General features: G+C 35.1%; 1 protein-coding gene across 4 annotated transcripts in view; it reads left to right on the forward strand.

Annotated features, from left to right (window-relative positions):
- Window positions 1–18,139, forward strand: part of UBR2 (ubiquitin protein ligase E3 component n-recognin 2) — a 56,896-nt gene that overhangs the window by 14,396 nt on the left and 24,361 nt on the right. For 2 of the 4 annotated variants that reach the window (XR_015258265.1, XM_086745622.1), the window contains exons 7-20: window positions 832–894; window positions 2,128–2,248; window positions 4,888–4,995; window positions 6,635–6,723; window positions 7,389–7,487; window positions 7,562–7,660; window positions 10,022–10,185; window positions 10,273–10,372; window positions 11,440–11,568; window positions 12,347–12,530; window positions 13,497–13,558; window positions 14,353–14,463; window positions 16,352–16,417; window positions 17,723–17,845. Coding sequence is in view for 3 of the 4 variants with exons in the window: in XM_086745622.1 (XP_086601748.1) it covers window positions 832–894; window positions 2,128–2,248; window positions 4,888–4,995; window positions 6,635–6,723; window positions 7,389–7,487; window positions 7,562–7,660; window positions 10,022–10,185; window positions 10,273–10,372; window positions 11,440–11,568; window positions 12,347–12,530; window positions 13,497–13,558; window positions 14,353–14,463; window positions 16,352–16,417; window positions 17,723–17,845 (1,518 nt within the window). In the remaining variant the exon portion in view is untranslated. The remainder of the gene's footprint in view (window positions 1–831; window positions 895–2,127; window positions 2,249–4,887; window positions 4,996–6,634; window positions 6,724–7,388; window positions 7,488–7,561; window positions 7,661–10,021; window positions 10,186–10,272; window positions 10,373–11,439; window positions 11,569–12,346; window positions 12,531–13,496; window positions 13,559–14,352; window positions 14,464–16,351; window positions 16,418–17,722; window positions 17,846–18,139) is intronic. The other 2 variants (XM_086745624.1, XM_086745623.1) reach the window with 2 other exon arrangements.

Genomic DNA, 18,139 nt, shown 5'->3' on the forward strand with positions numbered 1-18,139 from the left:
ACTACTTAGCACTGAACTAGGTTTTGTTTTTGTATTATCGCTACTCTGTTTTTGTAATATCAGTAACCAAAAGATTCCCATCTGATCCCTCAATATGTGCTGACTTGAGCACATGCTACGTATTGCAGGATGCACTTTGGAGATTTTTCCGTACTGTTGATCCTTGTCCTGCTCCTAAGTACATACATGAATGCATATATACACGTGCATGTGTTCATGTCTGTAAAAGAAATGAGAAGGTTATACCTGAAACAATGATTTGGCAGCAGATCTATAACCTCAGTAAGCTATTCTACCGATAAGGCACTATAGATTGAATCAATTATCTATTTAATATATGTATCGACAGTATAGAAAGACTGGAAACCTTCCAGGCGTGAAATCAACCCAGTGCTTTAGTTGTATGGTTAAAAGACCGATTAGCTTTAATATCTACTTTTTAAAAGGCATTGAAGTGTCTGACTTATTTTTAAATTCTGCCGAAACTAATGATTGATGCATTAGTACTATAGATAAGTTTTTGTTTTGGTATTTTAAATAAAACAAGTATGATGGTTACATCTTAAAAACAATATTATAGACAGAAAATATAGTATAACAAATAACTGCGTATAGGATATAATTTTATTTTCTTTTAAAACATACAGGGTGCATTTTGGAAATACAAGTATCTAACTATGTAGAGTACTTTAAAAAACAAAACTAGCATGAAAGAAAGAGTGGTTAACCTGCATCTGAAACTTTTACTGTCTTTTATACTAACGTGAAACACAGCATTTGAACTTCTTGTTTAAAAATCGGTGGTAATGTTACTCCTTTACAAATTTGAAGGGACGTAGGTCTGTTCGATATGGAGACTTTCAATACTGCGATCAAGCAAAATCAGTAATAGTGGTAAGTAATAGTGGTAATATTTTCTACTTATTTGCCTCATCTTAAACAAAGAGAGATCTTGCTACACAGTTTTGTGATACTGTTATGATAATAACTCTTTATATTTTAATAATACCAAGTGTTAGAGGTACTATTTACAATATGCAGAGTAGAGGTATCAAAATACAGGTTTTTTGATCCATTTTGCTTTTTGGTTTTTTTTTTTTTTTCTACTGTGGTCTACCTTGCACCTAAAATCATTTCCTAAAAAGAATTTCCTAGACAACTTTTCCCTTCAGAAAACAGAATTTGATCAAGAACTTCAAATATAATATTTAAGAATTGCATGTCAGTTCAGATTGATGAAGTTAAACTGTTTTAGTTTTTCTCATTGTTTGAGTCTTTCACAGCCACAACTATGGAAATTTTTACTGATTGAATCCAAGCGTGAAGCTACAAATACACTTCCATTTTATGTGTGTATTTATATTCATAATATCTATCTATTACAAGATTCTTCCATGTAAGAACATGGGAATAATATTTTCTATTTAATTTTTCTTTAACTGCTGTGGTGCAGTACTTAATTACATGAAATAAATAGTTCATGTATAGTACTACTACCACTGAAAAACAAATACTGCAGCTAGAGTTACTGGCCTTAAACTATTTAAGGTATTTTGAAAACATTGATGTATCTTTAAAGATAAAGCTGTGTAATATTTTTAACTTGCCACCTATGCAGTCATAGAACAAATGGCTTTTATGTGTAATCTCTAACTACTAAGGTTTTTAACATGGAGATGAGGGGAAATGTTTTCTTTCTTGTTTTATCTCTGTGTGTTTAATTTGTATTTTTGAAAATAATGCATGGACAATCAGTTTCTTTCCTTGGTGGGCTGCTGTGTGACTTGCATGCCATGTTGTGAGGAACAAATGTGCAAGGGTGTCTTAGGTTGTGCGTGGGACTGCTTATCAGTAAACTCAGTAGACCAGTGTGTACACTGATAAGAGACCAAAAGCCGAAAATGGATTGGCCTTAATGTGTTTACATTACATAACAAGGTCCTTCAAATGTTAATAGGGTAAACGAAGTTCTGACTTCTCTGAATTTTTCTTCCCTATGTAGATGTTAGTAATTAGAATATGTATTAATTGTTTAAATTAATCATAGGAATGCTGTCTTTCTGTACAGAAATACATGCTAGTCCTCACTTAAATATGCATTACCTCCTTTTCCCTTTTCTTTTTAAGAGAAATACCAGTCGTCAGACAAAGCCATTGAAAGTACAAGTTATGCATTCATCTATTGTTGCCCATCAGAGCTTTGGTCTGAAGCTTCTAACTTGGCTTGGCAGTGTTATTGGATATTCAGGTGGGCAAACTTGAACTTTTCTTGAAATAAGTTAGACAGTATTTGTGAGGCAAGCTGCATTCCTGAAGCAATGTTGTCTACTTATTTCAGATACGTAATATGTAAGGCAAAGCTATTAATACCTTGTCAGACTTCATTCTTTTTTCTCTTATTGGAGTGCTGTTTGAGTTCTAACTTCCGTATGAAAGTGCTACCAGTCTTACTCAATCATCTTGTATACTGTTTTCTGTTTAGTTGCTGTTGAACAGAAGCTGAGAACCGCTGTCAAATGCTGTATGCCAACAAGTTATTTTGCAGCCTCTAGTTCTTTTTAAATGAATGCAGTAAGCTGAAAATAGCCTGTCTGATCACTTCTGAACATTTTTGTTTTATCTAATTTGATGAATGATTGTGAAAGTGATTGCTTCAGAATTTTTGCTAAGTAGAACAACAGGGAAAATGCAAGGATATGTGGAGGTTTGGGGGTAAGTAGAGAAGCCAACAAAGTATTAATCAGATATTTACAAAGAGGTTTCTTTGAAGATGCACAGTATCATTTTTATGGGAAGACTCTGTGTTAGTTTTGACTTTGTTCCTCCTTTGTCCTGATAAATCATAAGGTTGTGAAGGCATGGAGCATGAGGGGAAAAAAAAGAATGTGTCAAACTGCTGATATGTAAAAATGTAGATACGGTCCCCAATGCACTTTGTTCTATGCATCTGTAAATGTTAACAAGTATTATTAGCAAAACACACTCAGCTGTAATATACGTTCATATATGTGCATATACATTCTGTATAGGTGCAAAATTTTTTCAGAGATTGTATGTTTTATTAGACTGGTAGTTGAAAAACTAGCCAAGATTTCAGGCACAGGATCCTTATATCGTGTTATCTTTTTAGAAATGTAAGTAGTTTTAAGTTATTTTTTTAAATATACATAAATCAAACATTTGAGAAATTATAGTAGCAGTTTGTTCAACTATTTGCCAGTGTTGCTGGCAAGTAATAGGTATTAAAAGAAAGGAGACATGAAGATATTTAATTTCTGATATGAATTTTCCTTTCAGTATAACCTGGAGGCAGGCACTGTCTTTCTCATTTTCTTTCAGCCCAGTTTTGTGCCATGTCATTTGTGCCAGGTACCAAAGTCACTAATTTTCAGCACTAAATTGCAGTTGCAAAAAAGTAACTTGACTATGTTAATGGAGTATCAAATTATAGATGAAAGCATTGAATTTATAGTTTGTGTGTGTGGTGTTTCTGAAATTCTGCAGAGTTCACTTCATTAAATACAGTGTCCTTTATGATTCAGAAGGTCAAAAATGAAGTTTGATGGTAAGCAGTATGCATACATTTTGTCTGTGACCTACATGCTCAACTACTTGAAATGCATTGCACACCTTGGGATGCAGTCTTGCAGTGTACTTTTAGGCTGGTTTTGTGAAATGCACTTTTGAAAAAGTTGATTTCCCTTCATTTTTTTAACAAACACACCCAGGCATCTAGATTCTGCTCAATCAAACAGCCTGTTACCATTCATCTGTAACATGGGGTGGTAGAATTGCATTGCTTAGGTGGTTACACTTAAATGTCCCTGACCAAAGGCAGAGAGGTCTTCTGCTGTGCCACAAAGTTAGGTTGGATGATTGCTGCGAAATGAGTGTCAAACTCTTGTCAGTGAATAAAGGGAAAAACCTTATTATGGAATTCTGTACCAAGCTTGGCTACCACAGCCTTTCTAGCAAATGTCAGTTCTTCAGGAATAAGCATCTGTTTGCCATTTGTTGAGCAATGCAGTAGTTTCCATTAATTTGTTACCCTTCATAACAGTAGTTGGAATTGAACTCTGCAAGGTGACACACACACACACCCCCCACCCCGAGATTGCTGTAAGGCTTCACGGGCTGTATAGAACTGCACCATGCAGAACAGCGAATGGTATGGTATACATCGCACTAAGCCGCTGCCAACTCTGTGTAAGAAGCTGAGATGGCTGACCGACATGCAGAAATAAGGGCTGGTGTGTGTTAGTCATGCAGTTGTGTTACTGAATATGCATTACCTGCAGTACAGAGCTAGACTGAACATTGTTAATACAAGCATGTCTGTGTTGTGTTCTGTTGCAGATGCAGGCTTATCTGCAAGCATATGATAACTTACATGTTCATATAATAACAATTATTGCTGTTTTCCGTTAGAAAAAGTAGGTAGAGAAGCTTTAAAATAATAGCAGCTAGTAAGTGTAAACAAAAAACTCACATGAGTATATGAGTCATTGCATATATGAATTATATTTTCCTTTTGATAGGACTCTAAACAGGAAAAATATAACCTAGAAAATTAGCCTGCTATATAAGTATTTCTTATATTATGAAGCTAGCAATACTTTTAAGAAAGCATATTTCTATTTGATGACTTTGAAACAAACAGTTGTTTGGCAATTTTCACAAGGTTCCTGATGTTCCATAAGGTTAGTGTGAAACTTGCAAGATATGAAATATTTGTGTTTCTATGAGCAGTGGTATTCAGTTGTCAAGGAAAAGAGGGCCCTATGGCTTCTACTGTCTCTTATGAAAATTACAGTATGTCAGATGTCAAAATAATGTACTACTCTATGTTTAAGCTGTAACTAACTTAAATAATTTATCTTCATTAAGATGGCCTTCGTCGGATATTGTGTCAGGTTGGTTTACAGGAGGGGCCAGATGGTGAAAACTCTTCTCTTGTGGATAAGCTGATGCTGAGTGATTCTAAACTGTGGAAGGGTGAGTTTTCTTAAACTTCTGGAAAATACTAAAGAATGCTATGCATAAAGGTTTTCCCTTCACCCTGTTGGCTAACGTTTGATCATTTTTACTGTGGTGTATGATAGATAGAATTGCCTGATTTGTTGTAATCTGTTCTTTGATACGCTCCAGATATACTGAAGACAAGAACATATGGAGTCTATTTGGAGATTTTTCAAAGTAGTCTGAAATTAAGGCTGACTTGAATATGCAGATGACAATCATATTTAAGGGAAACTGAGTAAACAGTAGAGTGATTTGGGGTTTATCTACACTACAAGATCTCAGCATCTGTATAATATCTACCAAACTGCCTCATTTTAAGGGATGAGGCAAAGGTTTTCTGCTTTGACTTGTGTTTGTGTTCATGACGTATTCTTGAAGTGTTCTGCAAGTGTTTGGTGAAAACTACTGTTCTGTGATTTTAGAGCCATTGGCTAGAAAGCTGTAATTCTGAGGAAGTGGAGGTAGTTGATTTCTTTTCTCTCATGGATTCTGTGTCTGATTTGATATCCTGAAAGGGCATATACGGCCAGGTGTAAGAAAGAGAAGCACAAAGAGAAGGCAGAGAATGATGCAATATATATGTCCTTTCCTTATTTAAACATGAATGTAGTATTTTGAAGATTACTACCCTCCTCTCCAGTATCTTGTTGTTCTTCAGTTGTGAGGTACACATATCCTAGAGTAGTAACATCCCTTTGTGGTCTATCTTGGGAACTTCTTGGAGCAGCAATAAAAGAAGTAAGAAGTCAGGTGGAAAGTGGATGTAATATGGAGAAAATTTTTTTGTTTTGTTTTGTTTATCTGGTACCTTTGTCTTTTCTGAATGAATTTCTGGCACTCAGATTTTATTTTACTTTTTTAAATTATTTTTGACCACAGATTTTGTGATCTGAAAGGTACTATTTTTGTGGCCCGTTACAGCATTTTAAATACAGGTTATGTTAGGATAATAACTTCATGTAAGCAAGAAGTAACTTTTGCATTTCCATTTCAACATCGGTATTTCTCTACTTTTTCATGTATTCCATGGTTACTCTGCATTAAAGAAATAGCGTAATAGCTTTTTGGCTTAAAAGTGACCTACAGAAAGAAATGTTACACATGTGCATGTATTTCCAAGCTACATACAGACAATTCTCATTTGTATTGATAATATTTTCTGGGATGCTGCTTAGACAGACTAGAAATTCAGAGACAGCTAAGCTGATTATTTTTCAGAGTTGTTCACAACTAGCAAAATTTATTGTAGTTCGCAGGACTTCTCATAATAGTGTGCTTTTTTTTTTTTTTTTTCCCCTGGGCCATCCAAATCCTCTGTTTATCCTGGGGAGGAATAGAGTTCCATTCTTGTTTGCCTTATTTTGAAGGTTTATGTTCCCATTCAACAGTTCTGTGTTATCTTATACAGGAGTAATAAATAATGCTACTTGAAGAATTTTGTTTTATGTATTCTTCTTCATCTTTTGCTACCACCTGAGAGACTTAATCAAAGTAGCTTCTGCTCTGAAGTGTGCTCTTGCCTCATTCTGTGAAAGTTTACTTTTCTAAATGTTTCCATAATATGTTGATAGAAAATAGTGACATGCAGTATTTCGTTTATTTTTCTTGACAGGAGCTAGGAATGTGTATCACCAGTTATTCATGAGCAGTCTACTTATGGATTTAAAATACAAGAAACTTTTCGCTGTTCGCTTTGCAAGAGTAAGTATCTTTCTTGTGAAGATTAAATGCTTATTAAATGCTTAAATTGTCTAGTGAAGAGAGTTTAGTTAGCATACAGTACTTCAAATTAACTGTTACCTGGATTTTTTTACCTTTTTTTTGGAAGTGAAAAGTTGAAATGAAATGATGACTACCTTATTTCTGTCCTCAAAATATTAGTTATAATGACATCTCATCTCCTGGGAAGAAAATGGGCTTTCCAGGCTCCCCAGAACTAAAGCAGTTCAGAGGTTTTTGTCACCGTTGACTGTGAAGGCTATCACTTCTTAAGAGTTAATCGCTTCTCATTGTTGAGGTGTAAGCTGTTACAGCCCTATTCAGAAATAGTGCTGAATTTCATTTATGCTGATTAGTATTTCTGCAGTAACTGGTATTTGAAATGCTTTAAATGAGCACTGCAAAATTCTGCTCACTATGCTGAAGACAAATAACTTTTTTTGAGTAGAAAATAAAATATTAGTGAGAGTGAGTAGATCTCACCTGTGAGCAGATTAAGTTGTCGTGTTCTTTGTACAAAATACCTATGTAATAATCCATAAGAGCTGCTCTTCCCTTTGTCGTGGCATTAAAGTGTCCCAGTGCAGACTTTAAATTAAAAAATCAGGTCAGTGTGGATTAGAGGTGAATTTCCCCTTGTTGTTTAGAATTACCGGCAGTTGCAGAGAGATTATATGGAGGATGATCACGAGCGGGCAGTATCGGTGGCTGCTCTGTCTGTCCAACTCTTCACTGTACCTACTCTGGTGAGTAGTGCTTGTCTTTCTTTTAAAAACTGATAGTTGGCACTCCTTGCCTTTTTTTGCCTCCTTCTTAATAGAACTATGAGCGATTGCAGAGTGATTTTATGAAAGATGACCACGACAGAGAGTTCTCAATTGCTGACCTCTCGATACAGATATTCACAGTGCCTTCTCTTGTAAGTACTAAAAGACCGCAAAAGGAAATTTTTATTTGTTTAAAGCCAATCAAGGTTCTTGAATCAAGATTACAGATTTCTTTAACATTGCTCTGGAAATGCAGGGCACTGCTGCTGCACAGCAGTCAAACTGTTTACATACATTGTTGTGGGTTTAGAAGTTAAAGTGTTCAGCATTGCAAAGTTTGAGTTTGACTTCCCAGAGTGAGCTGGGTATTTTTGGTTTTTCTTTTTACATTTTTCTTTTACTTTTTTTTAGAAAGGTACTTAAATGTTTGTTTAGAGACACGCACATAACATTTAAATTCATCATCATACTGAGCCACAGTTACTGTTTGTAGAAATGTACACTATGGTTTGCATATCACAGTTTCAGAGCATGCCTTTCTGGTGCAGTTTTATAAATTATCCGCTTTGTAATAATTTTCCAATCAACACAAGTGCAAGCAAGAACTGTGTCGTATTTCCTACTTCCTTTGGTACTTTTAGACTCAGATGATGCCTTCTTTCAGATTTCCAGTTAATTTTTGTTCTGGTGCTTCAGCCACTGTTACTTCTCCCAGCTCACTAACTCTGCTGATCTTTCACCAGCTTATCCTTGTTTGCGAAACCTCTTTTCTTGCTCCAGTCTCCAAATAAGTCTGTCGTTGCTTGTATTACAAACTAGACAAATTACATTTTGGAGCTGAACTGGAAATAAAAGTCTGATTTTCATAGCCAGAATTGTTTAAAAAATGAATGCTTCTTAATCCTTCCAAATTTGATCAGCTTAATTAAGCTCTAAAATTCAATAGTGGCATGGCAGTTATGATACTGAATAAAGTTATTTTTCAGTTTCCTAGCAATGGATGTTATTCATGGGAATTCAACAGGACCTCAGGATTCTGTTTCCATGGTTCAGGGCAATATTGTGTTTCCTCTTTGAATTTTGATGCTGTCAGTAAGAACGCTGGCAATATTCAGACTTACAGTTGGACTTAACCAACTAGTATTATTCAAATAGTTATAGTATTATTTTTTTTCCTCTAGGAGATGGAGTGGTGGAATATGTGTGTTAGTACTTTTTTTTTTTTCTTTAAAAGGAGTTTAAAACATTTCCATAGAGGAGAATTGCAGTGCCCCTTATATGTGTTTTCTATTTTAAAAGCATACAAAAATAGTAAAGGAAATTGGTTTTGACTGTTTTGTAGAAGGATAGAATGGACTGATGACTTGAAAATAATTATGATAAGCTCCTATTGTATGAATTAAATATTTTTTATTTATTTAGAGCCATTCATTCTTACCTGAATGAACAAGTTGAAGACTGTAAAACCACCCCACTGCACCCCAGTAACATTTTCAAACTGATTTTAGTAATGTCGGAGTTTAAGATCTCAAATAACTGAGGTTTTTTGGTTTGAGGGAGGATGAGTAGTTGTGTTGGTGGTGATTTTGGGGGGGAAAATGTTAATTATTAAATTTTATTTTTTTCCCCCTGCAGTAGCATTTTAGAAACTGTGTTTTGGAGTATCATTAGCAACTGTAGAACCTAGAAGCTCTAGTCAACAACCACAGTGTCATTGAGGTAGAGAGGAGTGGTCAGTCTTGAATCTACCAGCCACATAGTAAAAGCCTCATGAGATCCAAGAACAGCAAGACTCATCCCGTTCAGCTTGGAGAACCAAGAGAATGGGAGAGTTCTGGAAGAGCTCACAAGTAGAAGATGGCAGTAACTTCTTAGTGCCCTCTACTCTGTTGTGGGGTTGAGTTAGGGTAGGTTGGGAGTGGAAGATGATCTTTGTTGGACTTTGTGATGCCTTTTGATTTGTTTCCTACAACATATGGATATATGCAGTAGCCCTTGAAGGGAGTTGTAAGTCATTACATGTAATTTCCATGTGGAAATTGCACTATACAGTTCCTTAGCAGTTCAGAAGATGCTTTGTTCACCACAGGGCTTGACAGTTTGTAAGCAGAAAATAGATGAGCTGTCACTCCCCTAAAGGGCTCATACTTAAATTATACAAGAGGAAACAACACCTACTTAAAGGGAGGTACAAGTTAATTATAAGACACATAATAACATATGTCTTGTGTCATAATTATATAGGTTAGCAGGAGTCTAACCATAGTGAAACTTCTGTACAGAAGAGATCTGAAGAAAGAGATCTGGATTATGATAATTTCTGGCTAGGTTACTTTTTTTTTTCCTTCTGTGAATGTTTGGAAAATTGGCCTTCAGTGTGTTTTTCTGTTTTAATTATTGATGTAACTATTTTGGATAAAAATGGATCTATTTTATAAACTTCATGGTGCAATGTGAAACTCTTGTTAGCTCTGTCTGTTAATTACAGCAAATTTCAATGTACTTTGGCATAGGCTCGAATGCTAATAACGGAAGAAAATCTCATGACCACTATCATCAAAACTTTTATGGATCACTTAAGGCATCGTGACATCCAAGGCAGGTTTCAGTTTGAACGTTACACTGCTCTGCAGGCTTTCAAATTCAGGCGTGTTCAGAGCCTTATTTTGGATCTCAAGTGAGTATATTAACTCTGTGCTTATTTGATCAATTGAGGAAGGAAAAAAATATAAAATTAATACTTGCATCTTCTTCATTTACCCAGGTATGTGTTGATAAGTAAGCCAACTGAATGGTCAGATGACTTGAGGCACAAGTTTCTAGAGGGTTTTGATGCTTTCTTAGAATTACTCAAATGTATGCAGGTATGTAAATCTATGATTTACAATATTTTGCAAAATTAAAGCAGGAAGTTAACTATCATGATATAAAAATTGAAGGAATTTAATGTACTCTCCATTTTATAACTTCAGTGCAGTATAACTTTCAGAGTTATTGTGTTTTCATGAAGTACAATGTCTCGCCTCACTTTTTTAAATTTAGTTAGTTGTAGAGGGCAATAAAAAGGAAGACCAGTTCAAAAAGGAAAACGTCATTTTGGGCATATTTTGCAATTGTAGAGGCAGACAAGACACAATTAATTGTGTGAGTGAAATCTGGTCGTTCTTAACCAACTTTTCCTCATAGTGAGAGCTCCAGTTACTACTTAAGTGTCAGCAGAGTTGCTCCTTGTATTGAGGAATATATGGTTGCTGACATACAAGTAGACCTCTTCACTGTATTTTGTTTTGTTTTTCCAGCCTTTTCATGGGCTATGTTACCTTAAGAGGAGTATTTTAAAGGCCGTGCAGCTTTTACAAGGGCAAATTGATGATATGATCAGTAAAGTATAAGTCAGAATCACTCCTGTTTTTCAGTACTTCAGTAGCATACCTGTCTCAGTACTTAGCCTTTGTTAGCCTGTTTATGATAGTCACTTGACTATATTGTAATCCTTTGATCATGCTGTTTTTTTCTTCTTATGCCAAAAGCTGATTAGGTACTGTAGTACCCAATCTTTAATTAGTACTTAACTGCATTTAGTAGCACATCCTTAGAAAATACTTTCGAAAACCAGAATGTATATGTAAGATAACGTATGTATGCAAATGTTGTACTGTTCATAATACTGAAATCTCTGCAGATCTTAGTAATAAATAGAGCTCGTATCCAGACTCCTTAGTCTCCCAGTATTTTTCTTTTCCAATTCCTGTTTCATTTTCTTGTTATTGTTTTGATGTGTATAGTTCCTTTTCAGATGGTCCCAAGCTGCTTTTTTCTGTTGTAGAAACAATGTATTTATAAGGATGGGTAACCACTGTCTCATATTTATATTAATTGTCAACATATTTCAGTGATACATTGTTGAAACGCATAATTCTCTTTGTTCTAGGGTATGGATCCCATAACTCGTCAAGTAGGACAACACATAGAAATGGAACCAGAATGGGAAGCAGCATTTACATTGCAGATGAAATTAACACTTGTTATTTCAATGATGCAGGACTGGTGTGCATTAGATGTAAGTGTTCCTTCTGAGTTGTTTTTCCACATGAATATATGAAGGGGGGAAAACCACAAACATTAATATGTGTAACAGTTGAGCTGAACACACAACTGCACCATAAGCCAAGGTCATCTTCTCTGAGCAAGTACAAATCTTTTCTGTATTTAAACACATCTATTATGACTTGGACTGACCAATTCATAAAAGATATGGTTAAGCCTTTTAAAAAAATAATCTAGAGGCAGTTCTGTCACACATCTGAAAGTTGTGATCATCACAACACTATCAGCTTATAATTTTCAGAGAAGAGGGAATAGAGGAATAGGCTCTGGATCTACCAAATGCTGCCTGATTATAACTTAGTTTTCTACTCCATAAGTGTTTCAACTTTCAGGAGTACAGAACTTCAGCATGGTAGAATATGGCTGTGGAACGGGTGATCCTAGAATATTTGAACATTCAAGCTGGCTTTAATCTATCACTGTTAGTTAATGTGCAGATTTTAGTAACCTAGCATGATGATTGCTCAGAAAGTTTCCATAATATCAGTTAAAAAAAAAAAAAACCCAAACTAGTGGATGTTTTTCTAATCAGACGTACCGGTATGAGTTTCGCAATCTGTGTGTCCCCCCCCTATGAATTCAGCTTTTTTTATTGAGTTCCTTATCTTAATTTTGCAGGACTCTTAATAAAGGTAAAATCCCAGGCCTGTCAGACTCTTTTATGTTGCTTGTATTATTTCACAGAGATCTGGTTTTTTCATGCTCTCTGTAAACTGCAATCTTTCTTTTAGGAAAAAGTGTTAATTGAAGCTTACAAGAAATGCCTGACTGTGTTGATGCAGTGTCATAGTGGTTTTACTGATGGAGAACAGCCTATTGTTCTCAGTATGTGTGGACATTCAGTTGAGACCATCAGATACTGTGTTTCTCAGGAAAAAGTTAGCATTCATCTCCCAGTGTCTCGTTTACTTGCAGGTATGAACTAGTTTAAAAATATTTCAGGAAATGAAAAATGTTACATAAATGTCATTTGTATTTGTGTGTACATAAGGAATCACACAACAGTTGTTTAAAGCCTGAATAGGATACATTTTGGCCAGTTTCTACCTGTTTGATAACCTCTAGGCAAAATCTTCCCAAGCACTGGAGAAGTTGTTTTCATTTCAGGCCTGGGGAAGGCTGTCTCATGCCTCTGGATCTGTCAGTGGCATGTGTTGTAAGCAGTTACTGCTCCTTTTGCCACTTGAGTGATGCAAAAGAAGTGCAACAAAATATGAACTGTAGTTGACTGTTTTGAAATATGCTTAGCTGTCAGATTGAATAGACTAATCAACATTCTGTTGAAGAACAGGTTTATCAAATGTGTGTCACCTGAAAATTAAGCTATATCTTTCTCTTTATATTGTGCCTATCGTGTTGAAGAGTTGTGTTGAAAAAAGATTGAGTTTTAGTTTACAGAATCAGAAAGTCATATGATAAAAATTCATGGATAATGAAGTGAAAAAGATAATTCTTTAAGTTAAATACTCTGAAGCTCAGCATCAAATAACTTTGAGTGTTTGACTTTTTAAGCAAAACCCTTGTAGCTTTAAAACAAAGCAAACCAGAAAACCCTTATGTATTTTGTAAGGGCATCATTATAGTTCCTGAGGTATTTTATAAACCTCTAAGGACTGGTAGAAAGGATGAAGTATCTGTTTTTGATAATTTATCCTGATAGACCAAGGACTCATTGCTGTCTCTGAGGGAACACAACCGAGTCAAAAGAAAGGCAAAAATCTCACTTATACTGCAAATTTTATACAGATAAAATGGGAAAACTTGTAGCTGTGTCCAGAAAATGGTCCTATAGTAAATTAAATTACTTTTTTTGTCCTATTTGAATTATATGAAATATTGTATGTAATGTTATGTATGTATTTGTTTCATGTATTTATGTAGGCTTGCATGTTTTGTTGAGTAAAACTGAAGTGGCATATAAGTTTCCAGAGCTGCTACCCCTGGTATGTAATTAAATGGTGCATATTCATTAAATATAATTAACGCTGAATGTGAAATTGGTCATGTAAGCGTAGGGTATTATTAAATAAAACAAAGAACCTTTTTGCTATTACTTCTGTTCAGAGAGACTATCTTTAGTAGATAAAATTACCTCTTAAAAGATTGATATCTGGATATTCATGGCTGAAGCATAAGCAATCAGTATTGCTCTCTTGAATAACTTAAGACTTGGGTTTAAGATTCATATTTTGTTCTTCATGTGTTACTTGTTTTTGTAGTAGAAGCTGTTTTTAGGAACTCTTAGCAGGATTTGATTCCTTCTCCTTGGCTTAGGTTCTAATTTTCTTCCCCAACTGTTTCTTGCTTCCTACATGTTGTTATTGATACACTCTTTCTTTAAGGGGAAGTTAAAAAGAACAAGATAAATTAAAAGAGGAGAAAACAGAACTGAGAGAAGAAATCCCAGTGTCTTTTGAAAGAAGTACTACTTAATCTTTGAATGGAAGAAAGCAAATTACAATGCTGTTAAATTGATAGTGTTGATGTTTTAAAATACGAAACCTACTATCTTTAAGAATAAATGAAAGCTCTCGTGGACTAGAACTGTGGAGCAAAGACAGAATGTAAGGCTGGTTAACGATTGGATAGATTTTGAATAGGCTCATCAAACTTTTGTAATATGTGTTGGGTTTACTTCTCTTTTTTTATTGCCAGAATATTTTAATGATCACAAGTATCATCCTTCTTAATTTTCTTTTCTCTCTCTATATAAAAATATTGCATTTTCTTAATGCAGAGTGAACTTAGCCCACCTATGTTAATAGAACATCCTCTACGATGCCTAGTCCTATGTGCCCAAGTGCATGCAGGGATGTGGAGAAGAAATGGGTTCTCTCTTGTTAATCAGGTAAGTACACAGTAGCTGTAGTATCACTGTTTTCTGATAACTCCGCTGAGATAATTTTGGACCTCAAAACCTCCCTTGTCTGTATTGATTTCAAATTTCACTTACGTAAATCTTAGAGGGCAATGTGAGGTCGGGTTTTATGTCAGCACTCACATAATTTGAATATTTGTGCTTTTAAACTAGTCTTTGATTTCTTAGTCAGAAGTTGCTTTTTTGTTTCAGGACTACTGCCGTACTCGGTGAACTTAGCAGTCTGTGCATAAAGAAGTTTTAGTATAATGCAGTTAATAACTCTTAGCCTTTTTGCTGTATACTCTCCAACAGCAGCACAAAGTGCAGAATTAGATCTGCACATCTTTGGTAATGCATTCATCACCTGCACATAAAAATGTCTCAAATATAAAACTATCCACCGTTAAGTTACTATTACTCTTTATGTTTATAAAGTAATTGAAATACAAAGACCACACAGAAGCATTAGAACCAGCATAGAATTAAGTGTTTCTTGACTTTTATCTCTCATACTTCTTTCATACTTCTGGAGAGTAGCTCCATCCATCTCTCAACTTATGTTTTCTGTGTTTGTGTAAATTAGATCTTAGGTGTTTCAAGCATAACTATTATAATGTGGTACTGCAGTGTCAGTGCCACCCACCAGGGTGGTTGCCTTCAGTGATTTTTCTCGGCAAGACATAGATTACAACAGAAACAGGATTTATTCCAAATTCTCAGAGGTGTCAATTTGATTTATTTGCTAGAAACTTTTTTCCCTCCCACAAGCTCTCATCTTCACTAGATAATTGCAGTGCACGTGTACTAGGAGGCTGCATTAAACTGCTTGAACGTTTTATATTCTGCCACTTCTTGCCTCTTAACCTAAAGAATCTTTATAAGGTGATGTCCTTTATTGTTATTATTAAAGCAAAACGAGCTCTAGCTATATACATTATTGCAGCACCCATATTACTGTAGACACACATCAAATGTGAAATTTCAGCATAGCTTTTGATGGAGAAATAAGCCTCTGTGTTAATTTCCCCTGGTTGTCAGCATCTTGAAGGTAAGAGCCTGGTTTAGTTTAGGTAATATGGTTCCTACAGTGTGGAAGTCCTTTCTTATTCCTTTGGCTGTGGAGAGCCAGCTCCTTTTAGATATTCTCCCAGAAGATAGGAATGGGCATCTGTGTGTGGATTATTATTATGGGGAAGAGAGGGAAGGCATGCCTAGCTTTCTTCCATGTAATTCTGGTGAGAAATGGTGTGTCTCTAGAGGAAAGTTTAGCATGCTGAAGATTATTCCCAGTTCCAGGTAGAAACTTGTCAGCCCTCTTTATTTTTTCCTTAATTGTGGTAAAATCGACTTTTCCCACATTTCAGTGCCTTGCAGTGATTGCATTGTTGGTGCTGCTTGGTGCAGTACTGTTGCATTCACTCCCAGGATGGTTTGGGTGAAGTATGGTTTTATCACAATATTAACATTTTGCTGAAACTGGCAATTCCTGGAAGATTATATCTCAAATAACTAGAGTAATTCATGGAGCAAAGAAAGAACATTTCTCCAGCTGCAAGGGCTTTCTCTCCTGTGAATTTCAACCCGTGAATTGCTAAACAAGTAGATGTATTAAAATATAGCCCAAAGAGATTTTTCCTTTTTACTAAGTGTATGCAATTTAGACATTAGATCAATACAACCCAGCCAGCAGCTATGCTTGTTCTGTGCTATATAAAAATGCTTTTTGCGTACAAGTATATTTGTATAATTTTTCCAAATCACAGATTTTTTTTTTGTTTACTGATACTTTATAACAAAATTTATTTTTCCAGAATGAAAATAAGTTTAGATTAAATATGGTGTCTATTAATTATTGTGGGATTATTTTTTGTTTCAGATTTATTACTATCATAATGTGAAGTGCAGGAGGGAGATGTTTGACAAGGACATAGTAATGCTTCAGGTAACCACATGTACCAGTTTGCGTTTTTATCAAAAATTTTCAAGATGTGTGCATTTGTTTTTAGCTCTATCAGAACCTTTTAATGACAAGGCAGAAAGTCAATTTTTGTGGAAGTATTTCTACTTTTATTGTATCTGTGTTGTTATGGGATAATTTGTGAAGGAAATACTGCTGTTATAATCCTTGTTTTTCAAATATACTGTGGAAAGTGCAGAATTTTCTGTGTAACACATAGGTAATGCTACATCTTCAAGAATGTAGTATTTTGACTGATGGGTCATGCTGTACTGGCAGTTGTGTGAGTCTACAGGTCTTCAGTAATGTACTCAACGTATATGTTGCCTCTTCTTCCTCCTTTCAAAGATGACATCTAAAATGTTGAATAGAAAGTGGAAGTCCATATAGTAGTTCATTATTTTTTTCCTTCAGAAGAGATTTTACAAATCTGGCAGTCTACTTAGTTCTGACGCAGAGGTCTGACGCATTACTTCTCCATTGAGAATGATGAAAGCTAAAATTTGCAGCTCAGGGTGCATAGTTCACCTAGACAGCAAAATCTTTTCTCAGGAAGTCTCTCAAATCTTACCTAGAGTTAACAGTACCCAATGTGACGCATATGTCCTGAGTTAGTTCTGCTTTCCTACATATCTCTCTGAGGCTTCATCTGCCCCTGATTTTTAATGATCATCTGCAGCTGCCTGTTTGGGTCTATATCCTTCAGTTTGTTGGAAATTACTGTATCTTCAAGATGGCACCATTTAGCAATAGTAAACTAACAACAAAGGTTTATAACTGGATAATTCAGACACGTTGTTTAATAAACAGAAAAAACTTTGGCCAGTAGTTTTCAGAAATGAAAGTAAATATTTGTGGCTACATTGAAACCTTAGCAGTCGTCTTTCCAGGAAGATTTTGAAAGTCTTGCTGAATTTTTCAACCTTCCTTTGAGGATTGGAATTTGGTTTTAATGTGCTATATATTTAATGGTTTTTTGTGTGCTATATACTAAGTGATATTATGCCTTCTAAAAGCTGAGCCGGCATAAACAGGATTGTAGAGACAAAACCAACCAACCAAAAGTATTTCATTAAATCTTATGTAGAGTATTTGAGATAGAAGGAATAACCCTGAATATTTTACACTTAAAAGAGTATCAGAAGTAAACTTATGTTTAGATTCATGCTCAGGATAGACAGAGGAATGAATTTCATAAAGACTATGCGCTGAACATTGTGTGTAAATATACAAACATGCTGTAATAACACCCAATTATTTTCTCTTTGTAATAATTTTTTTCTTTAATAGACAGGTGTGTCTATGATGGATCCAAATCACTTCTTGATGATAATGCTGAGTCGCTTTGAACTTTATCAGATATTTAGTACTCCAGACTATGGTAAAAGATTTAGCACAGAAAATACTAACAAGGTATTTTATGGACTACTGCAGTAGAAAATGGCAATTTTGTTTTCAAAAGTGTATCAGATGCTGTTGTACTGAGACTGTGCATTTTGTGGATAAAAAAGCAAAACCTGTCCTATTTTAATTTATTTTGACCAGTTTGAAATATGTGTAAATATTTTTACGTGTCAAACTAGTAAACGTTAGAAACCAGTGCATAACTTGCGTTGTTTAAGAAGTTTAAGGCATTTGTGATTGCATTTCAGCATAGCTTAATTTGGGAGTGCGAAGGGTGAAAAGAGGCAATGTTTTGAAGCACTA

The sequence above is a fragment of the Chlamydotis macqueenii genome, chromosome 3 (assembly GCF_036417535.1).
Source record: "Chlamydotis macqueenii isolate bChlMac1 chromosome 3, bChlMac1.mat, whole genome shotgun sequence".
Classification (NCBI taxonomy): domain Eukaryota; kingdom Metazoa; phylum Chordata; class Aves; order Otidiformes; family Otididae; genus Chlamydotis; species Chlamydotis macqueenii.